Here is a 21,405-nt window from a genome sequence, read left to right on the forward strand (position 1 = left end):
CAGTTATTAAAGTTTTCCTGCCCTGGTCTAAATAATATTAGTCAGCTATTCTGGCTCCAGGAATTGGTTTAATTAAGTGGATGCTTTCTACCTATTCATTCAGATTTAGCCCGGAAACCCAATTTTCTTTAAAACTAATTTGACAACAATTTCCTTACAAAAATTCGGGACTACTATTGGCTATACACGGTTCTTATTTTTTAACTTCCCTGTCCCATATATAAATATGGTAAAAATGGTTAGATAACTTAGAAAGAAATTACTGTTAAAGAGACAGAAACGTAAAAACCTACGCTACATGAGCATCATTAGGACTGCTGGGTTTTAGAGATTTTAAATATTGCCGCCTCGGATCCAGCAAAACATTTTTCCCGGGGTCGCCGGATCTTAGAACGAACTAGCAGCGCTGTCAGTCTACCATTTTACTGTTGAAGGAACCAACTTGCGGCGTGCTTTTGTCTGGTGAGCAGAAGAAAACAGTTCTTAGAAGTAAATTTGTAGTAAAAATTAAAACAAACGTCTGAATAAGATTTTTAAGCTTCTCCCTGCTTAGAGGTACCTGTGTAGTAGGTGGCTAGCTAGTTCATAACCACAACACTTGTTGGAAACTTTCCCCTCATCTCTCTCCCTCCTGGCTGGGTAGAACAAGATAACACCCTAAAATACTCAGTGTACCTTTTCTTTGTAACATAAAAGCACCTTAGTAAAACTGATTTAGTAAAATTGAATAGGGCAGTCAAGTCAGCATCTGGTGGAATACCCCCAACAAGCAGTAGAAGACAGGGTATTAGGAGGAGTGTGGATAACTCTCCCCCCCCCCCTGCCCCAAATACTGGACAAAAACCCCAGAGTCTGCTGGGGGTTTGTCAGTGTAAATTTTGAACTTGGCATATTTATTTGTGATAACTAAACAACCGAGTCAAACAACTGCTGCATATAGATAAATTCCAGTGTAACGTTATTTGTTTAATTTTCAGTGGTAAGGTCATTGGCTCTGGCATTTGCGTTTTGTTGATACTTTAGAAAAACATAAAATATTAATAAACCAGAAAATAGATGAATTCCGTTGTTTACATTTTTAGCAGTTTTGGCATTGATTATCGATGCAAAATGAAAATATTACGTAACACCACAACTCATCTATAGCTCAACCATGTTTCTGTGAGAAGAAATCAACAGAAAAAAGAAATCTCTTCACCTAGCATCTTTTTTCTTGCCATGCAAATGCTAGAATTCCTGGAATCCATCTATACCCCAACCACCTGGCAGTTTGGGATAACTGCTAATCGTGGGTTCTAGCAATTGTGGTAATTGCGATTGACGTTGGAAGTTAGGAACAGGGTCTTCGGGCAGCCCTTCACAGGCTTGGACAGTAGTAAAATCTCTGGCATGCAGGCAATCACACACCAAAATCTTAGATATATAGACAGACAGATAGATAAAGTGCTACAGACCGCACACAATAAAGTGAAGTTAGGCGTTCATAGTACACGCCTTAAATACTTGGCGTGCATATGTTTTTTTCTATCATTTAAAAAATGTACGGAAGTGGGATGTCTGAATTTCTTTATCTCGCAATTGATTCACTGACTCCTGACCTAGTTAAAAGAACTTCGTGCACATGAATACTGCCTCGTCCCTATGTCGTTGGTAACCAGGTTTTACACAAGAAATCCAGTTATGCGATTCTTAACTAATGCAGAGGTGAAAGCTAATGGAGCACAGACACACATAATTATTTTCAAGCACAAGCAACTGACGTTCTATTACCAGCTCAAATGCTCTCACTTTGAAATGTTTTATAATAAATGAATTAAATATTTTTTTTGAGACTATTGAATGATGCAAGTAAAGGAGGCTTGTGATGACCTTAGAAATCATAATAATAACACAAACTTATTTTGTTTTATATGTTTTAAGTTTTCTTTAGCGAAGGCATTTTGCTATTTAATTGGCTTATTAAAACGTGCAGGCTTACTTTGTTTTTTAACATTTATTACTTTTGATAAGTTTGATGATTACGAAACTTCCATGATGGAACATGGCAGATAAAAACAAAACAAATAGATGCTGAATGAAGGTTGAATAAAAGAGACAGATTATATTTAAATTATCTTGTTATTTTGCATGTTTCGATTATTAATTTTTGAAGTTATAATAGGGAAATGTAGCTACAGAAATCTGCTTATTTTGTTTTACATATTTCAAGGCTTTTGCAGTCTCCAGTGTTTGGTGTTCACTGGTTAAATTGTCCCCACCTTTTAAGAACAGGCCAAAATACTTTCAAGGTGTGCGATCATACACACACCATAATGGCATGTGCGGAGGCGTGCGCATGTGATCGCACGCCATTCCTGTCCAAACCTGCTTTACGTTGTCTGACAATGAGTTTAATACTCCATGTAGAACAACTTTATCCATATATACCAAATGAGACATTTGCCATACCACTTTCTCACCAAGAATTTCATTTCCTGGTTTATTTGATTTGAAAGAAAACAAAGTATATATTTCTGAAAATTATTTCCGGTAAATCTTAAGAATATTTAAGGAAATGTTATCTGTATACATTAAAAAGTAACAGTAACTTTTACTTTAAAATTGATGGATTTTACATCATATACAAGGCACCATTTTGATAATACTTTGCTTCCAGAATCTCATGCTTAGCGGTTTTCCCTGACTGCCAAGGATTGCAGACATGTGAGCACTTTGCCAAGGTCACTTTCTCAAAAAAATTTTTTGTTTGTTTAAATTGCTATGGTAATTCTTTGAGAATTTTTATTGGCTCCTGAACTTGATTCCTAGGCTCTTTTCTGATAAGGGACAATCTGTTCTTATATCTTAAATTTGAAAATCTCTAAGAACATAGCGAAGTAGTGCTAAAAATCTAACGAAATAGTTATTATAGTTAAGAATTTCAGCACCCAAACATAACAGAGAAATTTGTTAAGTACCTGAATAACTGATGGGTTTTTAAGGAATACAAAATACAAATGACACTGAAATTTATTATTTTAACTATCTTCTCTTTTTAAGAACAAGCTACAAAAATTTCTGCATAAATTTCTTTCAGGTACTTAACAAATTTTTTCGATATGTTTGGTTCCTGAAATTCTAAGATGGTGGTCTGTGGTTTATATTTTCTTCCTATATGCATGGATGTGCTTATTTGTTCTCTACATGAAATTTTTCAGTCTTAACAAATGTATTTATATTTCAATTTCACATATTTGCAATGTTTAGTAAAACACAACCTAGCCTCTAATGAAAAATATATTTTCTTATTTTAAAGTGTGGCTTTAAGATAAATAAAAAACAACTGTATGCATGTGTATTGACAGGTTATTGTGTTACAAATACTATTTTTATTTTGGCAGTGTAAACAAGTGTCATAATTTGAGTAAATTGAGTCCAGTTTCAAATTAAATGCCATCATTCTTATTTGGTAAGTACTCACTGTTTGAATGTTAGGATCAATTATAGTAACATTATGGTTTTGTGATTAATTAACAGTCTCGTCTGGAATATTTCCGTGGAATTCACATGTGCAATTAAGATGTACTAATTCTTGTGTAAAGTAAAGTTTAAAATAAAGAAAGAAAAAAAAATAGAAAAGACGATTCAAAGCACTGAAAGTAGTGGCTACCTATGTCTATTTTTTACAACTTAGGATATGCCTGTGGTCTGGAAGCTAGATTACTAGCCTGGCCAGGCTAGTACTTTGCTAGTAATTTAAATATGAGAAAATATTTCTCTGATTCTCTGTTTTTTTTCCTACAGTACTGTAAAAAGGTATGTTGGGGTTAGGGCGTGGTCACGCGAACAACGATAAAATCGTGGTCTTTAAGTATAACAAACATTCTATGGTGGCCACCACGCTGATATTATTATCACCACGAAGGATCGTGTGTCCCACGATTATTTTCGCGAGGTCCACGATTTTTTTTTAACCATTATAATTTAATTTTTTTCTTTTCAAAAAAGTCATTTATTAAAGTTAATTTGTTTGTTTCAGGGTTTATCAAGTTAAAAAAGCATATTTGTAGTTTTTTGCTTGGTGTATACTTTTTCATCATGGACGCGAATTTAAACGAAAGTCCCCTAGTGGGCATGCCATGGTTCCCTTGGTCAATTTATCTAATTAATTCAGGAATGCCTTTAAATATAGAAACAAAATGACTAAAAAAGTTTTATTTAAAAATTTGAAATGTTTTTTTGGTTATATTTCACATGCAAAACAATTTATAAAAACCTTCCTCAAAACTTCTGTAAAAACTAAAAAATTTGTTTCATGATAGAACAATGATCAGTTGATCCTTTAAAATCTTATTATTAATCCTTACATGTGTATGATATAATGCTTGTGTAATACATCATTACATGTGCAACACTTGTGTAATAATTCTTTGAGCATAATAAAATTCAATTATTCCAGGCTGGTTACTAGATATTATAACTGTGAAGGACATTAAACTAATATATTCTGCCATGAATTTTTATGCTGTTTCTATTTAAGATGGCCTGTGCACGCATTTGCTGTAAATTTAATGGCTTAGTGCTAAGGAAAACAATTTGGGATGTTGCAGTTTATTGAGACTGCGACAACAGCACCAATGACCAACTGCCTGGGCACATTTAAAATTTTTGATGCTAATATGCACAAAAAACGTTAAATACGCTACAGTACTGTGAAAAGGTTTGTTAAACATTGTGGTTCGTGTTTTTTTCACGTTACGCACGAACCACAATAGCCCACATTGCGTATTTTTTAACAATCGTGGACTTCACAATCATGTTTTGTGGACTAAACGAACAAAAATTAAACATTAATCCGTGGCGTCCACGATAGATAACTTCTATTGTAAAACAACAAAGACCAAATTAGTTTATCAATTAAATCAAAAACCGGCGGCAAAAAAACAAATTAACACTGTTTGTTTTAATTCGTTGTCATAAAGCTAGCTATATAATAGATTTTAATTGTTCGTGAATTAAAATGCAATCTAAAAAAGCATTTCTATCGCTGCTTTTCATTTATCAACTTTTAAAATGCGATCTAAAAGAGCATTTCTATCGCCGCTATTCGTTTTTAAACTTTTAAAATCCCATTTAAAAAAACATTTCTATCGCCGCTTTTCATTTGTAACTTTTAAAATGCGATCTAAAAAACTTTTCTATTGCCGCTTTTTGTTTGGAAACTTTTAAAATACAATCTAAAAAAGCATTTCTATCGTCGCTTTTCAATTATCAACTTTTAAAATGCGATCTAAAAGAGCATTTCTATCGCCGCTATTCGTTTTTAAACTTTTAAAATCCCATTTAAAAAACATTTCTATCGCCGCTTTTCGTTTGTAAACTTTTAAAATGCGGTCTTGAAAAAAAATTTCTATCGCCGCAGACAAAGTTACCTTTTCTCAATTATGAAGGTCTCAATTTGATATTTCTGGGTTAACCCCAAATCTATTGTGTAATCAAGGCCTTTAATGAGCCGTAAAATATTTTTTGTATTGCTGAGGTAAAATTACGCCGGAAAAACCTAAAAGAAACTCATATATCTCATGGATTTTTTTTTAATGTGCCAATAAGCCATTATGTGATTGTGACACTGATTTCCAAACATTCAAATTTGCAAACTGTTTAGTTAATATATTTATAAATTTTTGTCTTCTTTTCTTTTTAGCAAGTTATGGTTAGAAAGCGAGCCCCTGCCCAAAAAGCTTTATCTCCAGAAAAAGCCTTTAAAAAGAAAAAGAAAGACAATGAGGAGAACGGACAAAGCAGTATGGATAACAATAATTTAGAAGTAATTACAAGTGGAAATGAAGATTCGTCTCATGGTAAAAGACTTGTTTTGTTTATTTTCACATCTAACAAATTTCCTGTACAATATATATATATACAGATGTAAAGGGACACAAACAAAGCATAAATCTTAAAATTGCCATTCTTACTGAAGGATTGAGTTTATAGAGATTTTGAGATTCTGATCTTATAAATTGATATAATTTGGTTTTGTTTTGGACAGTACATATTTTAAAAAAAAGAAAACATTCTATTTATTTTTTCTTTAAAAGGAAAATTTTGTTAGAGTTTACTAGCATCCGCCTTTAAAGAGTGTTGAAAAAAAGTGAAACATCACAATGTAGAAACATTGTGTAAGCAAAGTATTTTGTAACTGTCTAAACTGATATCATTTTTCTATTACTGAGACAGTAGATGAGGAAAACTTGTAATATGTTTGTATTAAGAAAAATTATAATGTAAACAACATGCATTGTGGTAAAAGATGAGTGAATAGTCTTGTAAACCTGTAACAAGGATAGGTCACAATAAACGTGTGCAAAATGTATACACTTTTACCTGATTTTTTTCTTGTGAAATGTGGCATTCAATGTTTTTTTGAGCGTGTCACTTGATCTGAACTTTTAGTTTTTAATTGTTGATAATTTTCTCTCTAGGAGATTTGATGATCTATGGCACGGAAGAAGATTGTGAGGTACCAGTTGAAGATGCCTGTTATGATGAGTTGCCAGATTTTAATTCATTTAGCAAAGAACTCACCGACAAAAAAAAAACATATTGGGAGGCTGTGAAAGTGGACTACACAGACTTTACCAATTGGACATGTCTGTTGCAAACATTCACGGACACAGAGGTAAAGATTATTTAAAGATGTATTATACCACATCCTGTTTTTTGCAATTTACTACATCCTACCTGACAGAAAATGGCGAGAAATGCCCAAGTTACAACCCTTACCCATGTGGGGTGGACTGCCACACTAATTATACTTTACAGGGTTTAGCATTTATTTAGTGAACTGAAATGACCTTTTTGTGACTTACTTTACGAAGAAAAAATTAAAATTTAAAATTTCCATTATATAATTGTTTATTTCCCTTATATTTATTTGTGATAGTGATAGTGATAGGCACTGTTTGTTCTTTTTTGTTTTGTTTTTCTATATAATTCTTGTTTTTCATGATTATTTTAACTTGGTAGCAGGAATAAGGCATTTTTTTGTTGCCTCGTTTAAATTATGCATATTTAATGAACCTTAGAACAAAAGCAGGTGAAAGAGTTACATAATATTAGCATTTGAAATGTCGTTCTTGTCAACCGGAATTGTGAATTAAACTTATTTAAAACCTTTAGTCTAAGGTGTAGTCCACGATAAATAAGTGTAGCATGACCAAAACAATAAAGTCAATAGTTTTTCTTTGAAGTTTTCGGTATACTTCAATTGTTATTATTACTTTCATATACGTTAAGTAAAAATAAATTTAAATAAGATTTAAAATACCAACTATTCCTATTTTCAACATATTGTACCAGCATCAGTATTATCTCATCAATGATGTCAATAAGTAGCAACTAAAACTGCTCTCTTTGTTTATGTGTGTAACAATTTTTTCAAAATTCCAAAATATCAAACCTGAAAATTTTTAAAAATGTATCTAAATTAAATGATTGACTGCCCACCCCCTTTGAATGTTGAGCGATTGATTTTTCTTGTTAGCTAATAGGACATCTTTACATATCTAGGACAATCTTGAGGCAGCTCGAAGTGCCTACAACTGCTTCTTACGATACTATCCATACTGTTATGGATACTGGAAGAAATTTTCTGATTTAGAAAAAAAACAAGGAAATTTGGACAAGGCTAGGGAGGTACCATTTTATGTTTATTCTTCTGCAAGTAATATTTTTATCTTTAAAATTTATTGTTAATAGTAAATTAATTCCATTTGTACAACTATTTAACATGATAACACAGCCCTTCTCATTGAATTTATTTTGTGTTTGTCGTTTGCCTACTTTACTTTGGCAAATTTGTGTTTTATGTTTTGAACATAAAGAAATTTTTGAGTGCTGATGTGAATTAGAAAGGCTGTAACAAGTTTTTTGTTTATTCTTTTGAAAAATCTTATCACTTCAACAATTTTACTTATTGTTTTTGGTGCTTTTTAATGTTGGGTTAATGTTGTGGGGCTATGAAGAACTTACTACTGAAAACTAGATAATATAAGTGTATCACACATTTTGGGTTACCACTTAGCCTCATCTCGAAATATATTCTAAAACATGACTGCATAATCTCGCACACTGATTCGTTTGTCAGGAGTAGGCATGCAAGTGGCTTCATTATTGTGTACCTTCGCTCAAAATTTAACTTATTGTTTTTTTTGCTAGGTATTCAGCAGGGGTGTGAAAGCTATTCATGTTAGCATTGACTTGTGGGTGCATTATCTGAACTTTACTATTCAACAGAATCAAGGAAAAGAAAACAGCCAAGATATTATAAGAAAGTAAGCTCCTGTTTTACATAATATGTCCTTGGCAATTTAAGAGTTAGGAACAACTTGAATTTTAAAACTAAAAACAACTTTCAGTGAAGTGTATCTAGTTTTTAAAGAAGCTAGGAAGAGTCTTTTTTAAAAGACCAAAGGCCTAGTTATGATCAAAATTTGTTGATTTAAAATTTTGAACTGCATTCAAAACAAGTTACTCTGTTTAGTTAAGAAAACTCTGCATAGATATAAGAGAAAAAAAATAGAACTAAAATGCCTGAAAAAAGAACAGCCATGTTCAGCTCTAAATTTACTGTATCTTTTTTATTGTTTTGGGTATTGTGTGATCTGTTTTTATTGCTTCCAGATTGTTTAATGAAGCTATTAATGCAGCAGGCATGGAATTTAAATCCAACAAATTGTGGAACGCATACATTGAATGGGAAAAGTCGTTAGGAAATCTCAAACGAGTCACTGAAATTTATGACAAACTGATATCGACACCCACACAACAGTATTTAAAAAATTGGGAAAGGTAAGTTCATAATTATATTATTAGTCATACAGGCCTTGCATGAGCAAATCGTCCCCTGATCGACCAGCTGCTTGCACAGTAGAATTTTTGAACTTACTTGTGGTCACTATATTTTGAAGTTGCACAGAAACTTGTTCTACAAAGAAAGAAAGTACTGCTGGATGTTTTAGTCAGACAAATTGACAAGAGGCTGTAAGCTATCCTCTGGGTGTGCAATATATTGTATTTCTATATAGTATGTATGTTGTGTGTATGACACTGGATCTTTCAGCTAGTTATTTTTAATTATGCTGAGTACATTTCTTGCAGGTTTAAGCAGCATTTAGAAAGCCACTCACTATCGGATGTTTTACCAACAGAGGAGTATGTCCAACTTATGCAACGAATAGACGCAATTCCCCCTGGATTGACAACCAATGAGGAGCCATCCATTATAACCAATGAAGACCAAGGTTTGTAGTTGATAATATTGATATCAGTTTTAGTTTTAATATTTTTCACTGTATGTGTAGCAAGAGCATCAGCGTGGTTCTTTTTGTCAATATTAAAGTTGCTATGAATAAAATATACTTTACTGAGTTATGGTTATGAGTATTATATTTAGGTAAAACAGATGATTCAGAAACAAAACAATTGAAGGTATTTTATGATAATTAAAATGAACTTTGAAACATGTTTTTATGCTGTTATTTCAAAGAAAAGTAGTGTATCACATTTTAATGCCGTCTTGTGAAATTACGAAAATTTTGATCAATCATTGTGCTCTTGTTTTTATCTAAAGCTCAGTTTTTAATAAAGTCCATAATTGTTTTGCAACCGTTGCTTGTTTCGCTTTTGTTTTACAACATGTGTTCCCAATGAAGTTCTAATATTGACTGTGCAACAAATTATGGGTTATTAGAAACCAAGCATTCTTCTTTCATCTTCATATATAAATTTGCTTTGTTTTTTCCATTTCAATCTATTCAAAATAATTACAATTAAAAAAAAAGACACTTTAAACACATTTACATATAAATAATAATCAATAAAGGGGTGTATGTATGATTTAAGCATCAGACTACTTACTATTAGTGTATATGTTACATGTTGTTTTATTGTATATATCTTATAACTAACTACTTCAGAATGATAACGAAAAGGAAACTGACAAAATCAAGGAAAGAGTTATTGCAGAACGTGAATCCATTTTTGTTGAAACAGCAGGTGAAATTAAGAAGCGTTGGAAATACGAAGAAGCAATCAAACGCCCTTATTTTCATGTGAAACCTTTAGAAAAATCCCAAATAAGTAACTGGAAAGATTATTTAGATTATGAAATCAGACAAGGTGGCCATAAAAGAATATGTTTTTTGTTTGAACGGTGTGTGGTGGCATGTGCATTATATGAGGAACTGTGGGAAAAGGTACGTTTTTAGAGAGTGTTAGTTGGGTATAGATTTCAAGTAAAGGTTCTCAAAATTCCTAGTTTAACTGATTTTGTTTATTTTTAGTATATTGACTACATTGAACCACGAGACCAGAATGCTGCAAGGAAAGTGTTCTCAAGAGCATGTAATATTCACCAAATAAAGAAATACAAAATAAACCTAGCTTGGGCTACTTTTGAAGAACACAACAAAAACTATACACAAGCTGCTGACATTTTAAGCAGCATTGATAAAAACTTTCCTGGCATGATTATGATAACAATGCGTAGAGTAGGACTTGCTAGAAGGATGAATAGACCTAATGACATTGTTAGAATATATGAAAATGCAATTGAGAAATCCGAAAGGATTGAAGACAAGATATTTTATAGTATTAAATACTCCCATGTGTTAGCAAAGGTAATGTTAACACCATGCTTCTTTCGTGTGTCCTTCAGTCGTTACTGTAATGTTATGATTACTACTCACAGCATTTGACGTCCTTTTAACCAATTTGTTTTATGGTGCTTTTATTGCATTCATTCTTTGGTTAGTTTTATTTTCCTAGTTTTAATTAATACACCAAGTTCAAGTGCAAATTCTTTTTAGACAGTAGATAATAAAACTAAAGCTCGAGATGTACTTTGGAAAGCCTTGACGCTGGGAAAGGTAATTTTTATTATTAAATGTCCATCAGGCTGGTGTTATATTTTATTTTTTTTAGCATTTTAAATAGTTTGTTTAGTATATTCTAAGCTTTGTAGATAGTTTCATTTTATGTAAAAAAAATACACATTAACTGTTTTGTGCATAGTTTTGAATTTACGGCATTGGTCAAGTTATAAAATTTAGCATGTGCTGCTAATTGGATGGCTTGATTGCCTCTGAAAAAGGTTATAGCAGTGCTGCATATATTATGTAAGTATAAAAAAATATAACGCCCTGTTTACTTGTCCTTACAGAAGCATAAACGACTTTATCTCCAACTATTGGAACTGGAAATACACTATGGTGAAGTGGATAATGACCATTCATTTAAGCTTTTTAATGCTGTTGAAAATGATATGAGTCTGAGTGAAGATTTTCGAGATTCATTTGCACAACGAAAAGTTGAGTTTTACGAGGAATACGGAGATGATATTGAAAAGATTTTACAAGTCAAAGAGAGCTATGAACATGATCATAAAAGACATCGAGCAACAAAAAGAACATTATCTAACAGGTATAGTAAACATTAAAAAAATAATGATTCTAAAATTGTCTGAGTATGTGATTTAAAAATAGATTTTGTTGTTGGTTTATTAGTTTTTTTTTATATATACAATCCTAGATTGTTATTAGTATTTGTTTGCTGTGCCCATGTAAACACATTTTTTCATGTATTTTTAGTTCAACAGATTCAGCGATAAAATTGCCAAAGACTGAAGCAGAAGTAAATCAGACTGCTCCAAATGTAAATACTGTAGAATCTGGCTCATGGTATAATTCTACTGCACAGGTATATAGTCTTCCCAAACTTTGTTTTTAATGTGGAGTAAACAGTTTACCTAGGCTTTTTCATAAAGATTTTTGCAAGCCAGCAACGTAAAGCACACGTCGTCAACTGTCTATGGTGTGCTTTTAGGTGCACTACATTGGTTAACCAATTTGACACTTGTATCATGCTTTTAATAATATGCCTTAATAAATTTTGTGTGTGTGGTTGTGTGCGGATGTTATTGAATGCCTCTCCTGAAAAGCCCATTTTACATTGTATTATTAATAAACTCTTTTAAAATCTACATTTTTAGACTGAAAATTCTTACGTTGATTGGCGTAATTATGCTGCGCAATATGCAAACTTTAATCAACAACAAAGAAATTGATGACACATTTCATTACATCTACAACACGTCACTGCTGCAGTATTTGGATACATCAATATGTTTTTTGAACTTCATAATGTTGTGTTGATGCAAATATGCAAGATACAAAAGACTACAGAATTCTTTCAAAAACACAATGTGAACATACCTTTTCCATCATTTATATATATAGCTTTTATGTTTTGTAATTTTTTCCTTGCATATGATCTGTACATATATAGGCCACTTGCCTTTTACAGTTTTGTGTGATGGATGAGCAAATATTTTTTCTTGTCAAAGATAAAATTATATTTACTATCTATATTATCTGTATTATATTTCATTTGTTGTCTTCTGCTTTATTTTCTATTATAATACCCATATCCACAGGGTTTTAGCTAGCCCATATTTTATCTGCTAAATGGACAATTCTCAATTTAAAACTAGTTTACTTTCACAATCTAACAATGATTTTTTTCTGGTGACCTAATCTTTCCCTGTTAGTTAGCTGATGTATTTGTTTCTTAAAACCTACTTAAGAAATTAAACCAAATTATCATTCCTTGCATAATGCATTATAATTTGTTGAAGCATGCAATAATGATGTATACATCAAAAACCAAAATTGCTACGATCACCATGGATCGTCCTTTAGAGACTTGTAGGTTAATTCCCAATTTTGAATTTCTAGCTAACACCCTGATTCCATCTATTATAAATTTGCAGACTGAGCTGGCTTAACTTTGAATGATGTGCAGTACTTGATTAAGAGCTTAGTAGCATGCATGCTTAAACATTCTATCATGTGCAATGTGTTTTTATAAACTTAAGCAAGTTCTGTGTTGTGAAATCATTTTGTTATTTAAATCTGTTGTAACTTTTATAAATGCATGCAAGTGGCATAAAAAAGCATTAATTATCCTGGGGAATCTGTGAAATAATAACTTGCCACCTGTTTCTTAAAAGTGGAAAACACAAAAAAAGATTAGAAGGAGTTTGTATCATTAACATTTAATTGTAACATTTTCATCAGCAGTTATTATTAGGTCCCAGATATTATGTTGTGAAATACATGTCGATATCACCAATAAAAAAGGCAAACAGACTAAAATAATTTTTTTTAAATAAAAGAAGTGCCTTTCTGGTGGTGTTATAGAGAAAATGTAAACTATTTCCAAAATTGTATGTAGGATGTGATTGTAGTATTGCATAAGGTTGGATAGAAAGTTTGTGCTGTACTAGGTTTTTAAAGGATCCTATGTAGCACATGTCACTAATTTTTCCGACAACCAGGCCTAAAAACACAAAGAATATTTTCACAGATACTTGTAGGTTGTCAGGTAAGAACAACTGTAGTTGGAGCTATTTTTTTGGTAGCCAAAACAAACATGCTTGTTATGGTGAAGGCTGTTTTTCATATTTAGTTTTAATTTTTTGATTATCTTTGTTCTATGTTTTAGCTCTATCACTTTTGTTTTAGTTTGTAAACAATAAGCACATTATGAAGCGTCAGCAATGCTCAAACTGTATGTTTTCCAGTTGGTACCATAATTTTAAAAATTGTACATTTAAAAGTAAAATTATTAAACTGACTTCGGACTTTATTGATTATTTAAACAGTGATGGGATTATTTTGCCAGTTGTTGAAGAGACAAGATACTCAAATACCTTAGAAGAGTATTCTGATGAAGATGACTGGAACAGTGATGACAGAGACACTGATGTGATTCCAAGCTTTCCTCAACTAAAACTTGAAGTTGATAATGCTATTAAAGAATTAGGTAAGAAACTATTTTTGTTTACATGTAATAGCAGCATAAGTATCTTTATTATTCAGCGCTTAAAATAAATATTTGACCACTGACCGTCGGAGACTCAAAATGGCCGGTCAAATTGAATTTTTCGGTTTTAATCACGAAATTTGATATTTATTCCACTTTATTGTTTTAAATTATTCTTCCTCCCTGATGAAATACAAGTCCCATTGACCTACCTTCACGTTGGTGTACTTCGTCAATACACAATGAACGATAATTAGTCAACTTTGCTTCCCTCGCGCTCATAAAAGCAACGTAAAACACGAAGTTACCGCAGTTGCTTCGGCAAAAAAATTGCTGGCGTTATTTTGTTGTGAAATTTAAATGAATGCCACGATCAAAAACGGTCGGTGTTTTATGAAGAACGTAAGGTATAGAGAACATTAAAGTCGGCCCCTTTCCTTCATGCTGACACTCTTATGCTCGGCTGGTGCATTACACTGAGACTCGAACGAAAGACGGAAGCACATTTGGAACCATGCCACAAGTCAGTCCGGCCTTCATCGTCACAGAGAATACTGCGAGAAGAGTGCGCACCCCTGCAAGTTAAATATAACCAGAACATGGGAGAGGTTAGGTGTCCTGTATCTTAATACAGCTTTCGGACGAATTTTCTTGTAATGTAATACCAAAGAAAAAACATGTTAAACAAAGTTCAAAAAATCTTTTTAAAAGGGGAAAGAGAAATCAAATATGTTTAGTAATAATAATCGAAAAAAATGTATATCGTATTAAAAAAAAATCCAGAAGTTCTGTGTCCCACACGACACAGCAGGCAATAAGTCAGCCCTGCCCTCGGTTTTGTGAGAAAAGATGTTCTGCGAAGACTAACAATTGAGTCTTCTGTACAGTTTTGCTTCATGTTAAGCTGTGCCTATGACAAGCATTTTCGAAGCATGCCACCGGCAACTTCTGCGATATACAACCTAATGAATTCATCTCGAAACATAAAAAGCCAGTAACATTCGAAAAGAACAACAGGTGTTATTATGCAATGTAACATATTCAATTTCTAAAAATAATTCATTTTTAAACGCGCATGTTTTTCATTAAAATTCCGAACTTTAGTCATTTTTTTCTTTGATTTTTAGTATAGTAAATAATTACTTTATACAAACATTACAGACATTCCAGGTGCGCATTATTGAAGTGACTAAAGTGTTTTTGGTCCATGATTGAAAACGCTGCTCTATTGTCTATATAAAGGTATAATAACCTTGAAGATAAAAGTAGTTTTTAAAAAATTTTCACAGTTTGTCTAGACTAATTTTAAGCTCTTCAACATTTTTCAACGTTTGACTTTAAAACCACTGATGTATGTATCTGCTGCACATTGGCAATTAACTTTTTTTAGCATAAATTGTAAGTCTTTGGAAAATCCACAAGAGTTCACCCTTCCCTACTCCCATCTGCCATCTTTGGCTCACAAACAGACGAGAATTTTAACTAATTGGCAATCAATTTCTGGCAAATGCCAGGATTTTTAGTGACAGTTTTTAGTGATTGCTAACTTTCATCTAAAAAGAAATGAAATTTTTATTATGACATAGCAATGTGATAGCATTTTAAGTTGTGTCTAAACCCCTTGATACATTATTTTATCTTATTTACTTCAGGTTTAATAAAGTTAACTTCTTCAATGTTTGTTTATTTCTTATTAGAATTTTATTGTTTTTAAAGATGCTGATTGATTTAAGATTTTGATACTGAACTCATTGATTTAAAAATATATAAACAACCGATTTAATTACATCCTGCATATCCACGTAGTGATCTATCTGTGTCAGAAACTGTTTGGTTAGCTAGGGTGTACAGGTTTTCTTTGAAAAGTCTTTTATTGGTTTATGTTTCCCCGGGTGCATAATCCACGCATTTGTTAGAAACATATGATTGTCAGACTGCTGGGCATGATTCTTGCAATCATACGTTTTAAAAGTAGCAATCTTACAATCATCAGGTTGAAAAATGTTATTTTAAGCACTCGTTTATTAGGCTATAAAAATTTACTGCCAGAAATTTTGACCCAGATAGATCACTATGTGGATATGCAAGATGTAATTAAATTGGTAGTTTTTATTTATTTTTTTATTTCAAGCTCTGATTTATTAGGTTATAAAGAAATGCACCGGCATATTTCCCATTATGTAAATTTTGCCTGTTGGCATAAAGTTGAAATTACCCTTGGCTTAAGCGCAACCATTTTGCAAAGAGACAGAAATGGCTATTGTTATAGAGATTATTTATAATGTCTTTAAAAATTCTGTGTAACACTGCATTTCTCGGCTTTCTACAAGTGGTTTTATTATCAAAGTATTTGTAACACAGAAATAAATAGATTTATATTTGAAACTTATTTATCATATATTAAACTTTGTTTTTAAATTAATCTTGCTTACTATAAAATATTTTGCACCAACAAATTTTGTTGACAAATCGTTCTTTCGCTTTGCCTAATTTTCATTTACATCTGTTTTCTTGCAGGTGGAGCGGTGTTTCCAAAACTCAACTGGAGTTCACCGAAAGATGCAGCATGGATTACTCATAATGGTACTCTTAAATGTTCATCATTCAATGATATTTGTCTGTTACTAAAAAGCTCTGATTTCGTTACTCATGACTTAACAAGTGCTTACGATTATTGTGAAGATTCAACGGAACCACATCCTAAAGACCAGTTTGAATTAGTTTTGCGTGAATGGTGTGATGTTATGCCAGGAATGGAGTTTCGTTGCTTCGTAAGGCAAAACAAGTTAGTTGGAATATCTCAAAGGCATTATTCACAATTCTTTGATTACTTAGTAAAAAACAAAAATGTATATGTCGAAGAAATTATTGATTTTTATAATTCGAAGCTTAAGTGCAAGTTTGCTGATTTGGATTACACGTTTGATGTTTACAAAGGTAAAAACAATGATTATTTCTTGATTGATTTTAATCCATTTGGACTAAAAACAGACTCACTTTTGTTTTCTTGGAAAGAACTACACAAAACTGAAATATCCAGTGTTGACCAAAAGAATGATAGCTTTTTTAGAATCGTTACAAGCAGTAATGGAATTCAACCAAGCCCTTACATTACGTATGGCATGCCTAAGGATGTTGTTGATTTATCTAGTGGTGAAGACATCAATAAAATGATTGATTTTTTTCGAGTTAAGGATTTGATTGCAAAACCTGATGACAAAGAATTTGAAAAATAGTACAATATTGTTTAATGTAAATAAAAAATTTCTGGTTTAAAAACGTGTTCTTTAGTCTTTAGTCCTATGTTTGTTCTTATGTACTTTTATGTGTCATGTTTACATGAGATTTCATCTGAAGTGAATTTAAGATGCAGTGGGTGCTACTCAATTTTATTTTGGTCTGGTTACATGAGGTAAAATTTCACTTCTGTACAAAACATGCAAGTGCAATTCCGATCATTTCCGAGGTACTTTATGGAAACCAAAAGGGAGAAAAAAACTTTGCTTTGAGTGAAAAAAAACTTATAAGTGCAGTCTAAAAAAAACATCATTTTCTTTAAGATACTGTTTGGTGCTGTTTTTATTGACTGAATAAAACCTAACTTATTTGTGTGTCAGTGCAGCTAAAAAGTCTTTACTTAAAGTGGTGATACAGATTTTATTTGTTGAATTCGACAAATTAAATTAAGTCTTAATAGGTGACACACAAATACAGATTTTTCATCAGATACTGAAGACGGTTGCGAACTCGCTGCTGTTGCAGTTATATTGGGAACTGCTACAAAATCAAAACAACAAAACGTTGTAGTGAATGAAAAATTGGCTGTCAAAAGGAGTACATTAAGAGTATGCAATGAATTTTGGTTAGGGAAGGAAGAAGACTACTTTAATTGTCTTCTGATGGATTCTGCTAACTTTGACTACATACTTAGACACACAATATTCCTTGAAAACCCAGACGATTAAAAATGAGGCCATTTGACACAAACTTGCTATTAAATTTAGGAGCAAAATAAAATAAAACAAGTCAAACTTGTAATATTGACTTCCACATGTTTTAATTTTTCATTCTGTTGGTATATTCTGGGGCTTTGATATTCCAAAGAGCTTCTTCCTGCATCCATTCGCTTATAAAGGATTCATTAAATTCTCCTCTTTTTTAATGAGATGTTTCAAAATGTCGTACAAAAGTTTGTTTATTTTTTGCTCAACTAATTTAAATTCTACTGCACACACATTCGATTTACAAAAAACAAGCGTGTTTATTCGTTTACAAACACAAGCGTGTTGATTGGTTTAAAACCTTCAGATTAATCGAAAAAGTTGAACCGTTCCTATTTTTGTATAGATCGATTTCGACAAGTCTGAACATCCTAAAAACATTCAATTTTTCTGGAATACACGATCTATAATTTATCAAAATTGACAAATCAGGTTTGATAAATCCTTTAAAGACGCCTGAGTGCCTGTCAGTTTTTGTCTTACATTAAGATCTCTGGTCTCTGCATATGAGAAATATCTTTACCATCAATAAGGGTTATTTTTTATCTTGTTATTAACCTTATATTAATGGAAATTGATTTTTTTGTTATAGAAAAATTACATGATACTTCTTGCAGTAAGTTTTCAGGAGACTAAAAATCATGTTTTTGGTATATCGAAGAATATCAAAATTAAATTGTGTTGGTTGCAGTTGTCGAAGTATTTTCAAAGAAACTTTATATAAAAGTAAACAACATAAGAGATCAGTGGTTAATGGTTTTACATTTCCGGTTACGTATTTAGAGAAAATAAAATTTTGCAATGTAAATACAAATGGAAAATTACGATGGAGCAACAAAAGACATTATTTTTCGTTAAAATATTATACAAAGCGATCATTTTTTACGTCTGCAGCATGTAATGATGTTAACCAAAAAAGTTCTAATAGCAGTCCTATAAAAAAGGTACGAAGTGAAAGTTATAAGAAATTATTATTTCAATTTAGTTTAATTTATGTATAAAAATAAAACAAATTATGATTATTCCCTTTCATAAACGACTGGCAATTTTATGAGATCCTGAAGTAAAGAGTGATGTTGGATTTATGTTATAGAGTCTTGAAGCTTTTTTAATTCTGAAGACTTACTCTGTGCAACAATTCTTGGGACTTTCTATGATTTTAAACTTGTTAAGGAATATGCATTCACAATTTATTGGTATATTTTATTACTGTTTATCCCCTTGTCAATTCACACTTTTATAGTCTCTATGACTCAACCATGGTTTGAACCCGAAACCTTCTCCACTACCAATGTTAAGTTTTCAGTTAATGATCAATATTTTATGAAATGAAAAAGGTGTGTTGTTTATACTTAGCTTGGTTTAATTTTAGGCCAATGATGCAAAATATTTAACAATTCCCAATGCGCTGACAATGTTTAGATTATTGGTATCTCCGTACATTGGATATCTTGTTCTGTGTGAACAATTTAATTGGGCGTTCGGTTTGGTATTTTTAGCTGGACTAACAGACGCGGTAACATTTTCCTGTTTGTGTTAAGTTCATCCGGTTTTTTTTTAATTCATAGCGCAAGTAGCTAATTTTTATTGATTTTTTTGTTTAAGGTTGATGGTTGGATTGCAAGAAATTTTAAAAACCAAAGTTCAAATATTGGATCTTATATTGACCCATTAGCAGACAAAGTATTGATTAGTATACTGACACTATCACTTACAGCTGTCCATATCATCCCAAGTACGTTTTATATAAACTTCAATGTACGTTATAAAATATTTGTATAGCAAAGCTGTGTTAGCCTTAACACTGCAACCCAGTTGGAACCTAATGTATCAAGTTTTTGTTTTTAGTGCCACTGTGTGGATTAATCATTGCGAGAGATCTCCTCTTAGTTGGAACATCAAGTCATTTTCATTACAAACATTTGGACCCTCCAGTAAGTAAATAAATTAGATTGGATAATAACAAATGTGGAGAAGGGGAAATGTAAAACAACGTTGCAACAAGGTTAATCTACATTTTAAACTCAGTGTCGTTTTGTTTTTAGAAAACTTTGAAAAAGTTTTTCGATTTTGAAAATTCTAAGGTCAAAATGGAACCTACAGGCATTAGCAAGGTAGGAGAAATTTGTCAGTATTTTATGTTCCTATTTTAACAACACTTTATGTAGTAAACATGTGCTTTGCAAGACCAGCAACATATTTTATACTGTCATCTTATTTCTTACTTAGAGTGATTAACTTATAAAAGTTTTACTAACTCAGGTAAATTTCATGTTTTTCAGTTCAACACGTTCCTGCAGTTAGGATTAGTGGGTTTATCAGTTGCTGCACCGGTATTCCATTTTACCGATCATTCATTGCTACATGCTTACTGGTTGGTTTGCTTTTTATTTTGTTTTATTAATTAGAGTCTGCTGCCTCTACTTTTAACTTTTTGTCTATAGAAATACCCAACCATCTCTTTTTAGGTATTTGGTGGCATCAACAACTGTCTTGTCTGGACTCAGTTATGTTGTTAAAGACAAATCTGCGTATATTATTAAATAAAGATAATTTCTCACCTGTATTTTTATGTTTGATAGTAATAAATAAGAAATATATAGTATTATTTTAGTTTAAATAGACGAAAATGTGTAATTTAAGTGATTTATGCTTGGATGGTGTGTAACTTTAAAGAAATTAATGCCTTACTTATAAAAATTGCTATAGTCTAGGAATATAGTCAAATGAATTTAAGATTCAAATTACTAGAAGGTTTGTGTATCCTTTAAATATGACAGTTCACTTATCTTTGCATTTTATATTCTCACATACTTTCGAAAAGTCATATGATATCCCTTGTAAAATTTCGGTGACGGCATTATATATTTCTGCTTCTACAGGAAACTCTATTTTGTTAACAACAACAAAGCAACAACATAAACATCTTAATAAAGAACTGACAGTGTTCAAATGGATAAAGCACAAAACTAATCACATAAAAAAGTACACGACTTAAGAATCCTCCTTTTAACAAATGATAAATTATAAACACCATTTAAGATTTTGTTTGCTTTTTCTGCTGGAAGCAAAACTAGATTTTTGAATTTTTTCAAAGTTGTGTTGTTTTTTTATAACGCTTTTTATTATGTTTACATTAGGATTGGCTTGATTATCAGTAACTGGTCCTTTTCTTTTCTCAAGATTTTTGTCAGAATCTCCAATATATGGAATGGTTTTTATACATTTTTAGTGTTCTAAATTTTGAACCCTAAACTGTTATATGATTAGTTTGCCTTAAAATGTTAGGTAAAAAAAGTTTTAACCACAGGTATTTTTGTTAGCCAGTCAACAAAAATGGTCAAATATGGTTAATGATATGGTCAAAGTTAATTGTTATTGAGGCTTTTTTATCAGAATTTATCGAATCATTCATCATCATCATTCTCGGCCTAACGTCCGTTTTCCATGCTAGCATGGGTTGGACGGGGTATATTAATGACCCTCTTCCAATGTGATCTAGACTGTGTTAGATCTAAACTCAACTTCCTCTGTATCAAGT

General features: G+C 31.8%; 3 protein-coding genes across 4 annotated transcripts; all 3 read left to right on the forward strand.

Annotated features, from left to right (window-relative positions):
- Nucleotides 1–3,350: 3,350 nt before the first annotated feature.
- On the forward strand, nucleotides 3,351–12,434 carry LOC130657706 (pre-mRNA-processing factor 39-like). The gene is made up of 14 exons (XM_057460716.1): nucleotides 3,351–3,448; nucleotides 5,684–5,840; nucleotides 6,462–6,658; nucleotides 7,549–7,674; nucleotides 8,197–8,312; nucleotides 8,662–8,829; nucleotides 9,139–9,281; nucleotides 9,434–9,468; nucleotides 9,957–10,235; nucleotides 10,323–10,658; nucleotides 10,848–10,907; nucleotides 11,201–11,460; nucleotides 11,628–11,736; nucleotides 12,029–12,434. The coding sequence occupies exons 2-14, from the start codon at nucleotides 5,690–5,692 to the stop codon at nucleotides 12,101–12,103; spliced, it is 2,055 nt and encodes a 684-aa protein (XP_057316699.1). The 5' UTR covers nucleotides 3,351–3,448; nucleotides 5,684–5,689; the 3' UTR covers nucleotides 12,104–12,434.
- Nucleotides 12,435–12,686: 252 nt separating this feature from the next.
- Nucleotides 12,687–17,160, forward strand: LOC130657711 (cell division cycle protein 123 homolog). Of its 2 annotated transcripts, XM_057460722.1 has the most exons (3): nucleotides 13,552–13,608; nucleotides 13,703–13,863; nucleotides 16,381–17,160. In XM_057460722.1, exons 1-3 carry the CDS (start codon nucleotides 13,598–13,600, stop codon nucleotides 17,097–17,099), a joined length of 891 nt encoding a protein of 296 aa, XP_057316705.1. In that variant the 5' UTR covers nucleotides 13,552–13,597; the 3' UTR covers nucleotides 17,100–17,160. The 2 variants fall into 2 exon arrangements, with proteins under 2 accessions (XP_057316704.1, XP_057316705.1); XM_057460721.1 differs by having other exon boundaries at nucleotides 12,687–13,863.
- Nucleotides 17,161–18,425: 1,265 nt separating this feature from the next.
- LOC130657712 (probable cardiolipin synthase (CMP-forming)) lies at nucleotides 18,426–20,534 on the forward strand. The gene is made up of 7 exons (XM_057460723.1): nucleotides 18,426–18,808; nucleotides 19,237–19,380; nucleotides 19,470–19,599; nucleotides 19,713–19,798; nucleotides 19,910–19,978; nucleotides 20,147–20,238; nucleotides 20,333–20,534. The coding sequence occupies exons 1-7, from the start codon at nucleotides 18,506–18,508 to the stop codon at nucleotides 20,409–20,411; spliced, it is 903 nt and encodes a 300-aa protein (XP_057316706.1). The 5' UTR covers nucleotides 18,426–18,505; the 3' UTR covers nucleotides 20,412–20,534.
- Nucleotides 20,535–21,405: the final 871 nt, after the last annotated feature.

This window comes from Hydractinia symbiolongicarpus, chromosome 9 (genome assembly GCF_029227915.1).
Source record: "Hydractinia symbiolongicarpus strain clone_291-10 chromosome 9, HSymV2.1, whole genome shotgun sequence".
Taxonomy (NCBI): domain Eukaryota; kingdom Metazoa; phylum Cnidaria; class Hydrozoa; order Anthoathecata; family Hydractiniidae; genus Hydractinia; species Hydractinia symbiolongicarpus.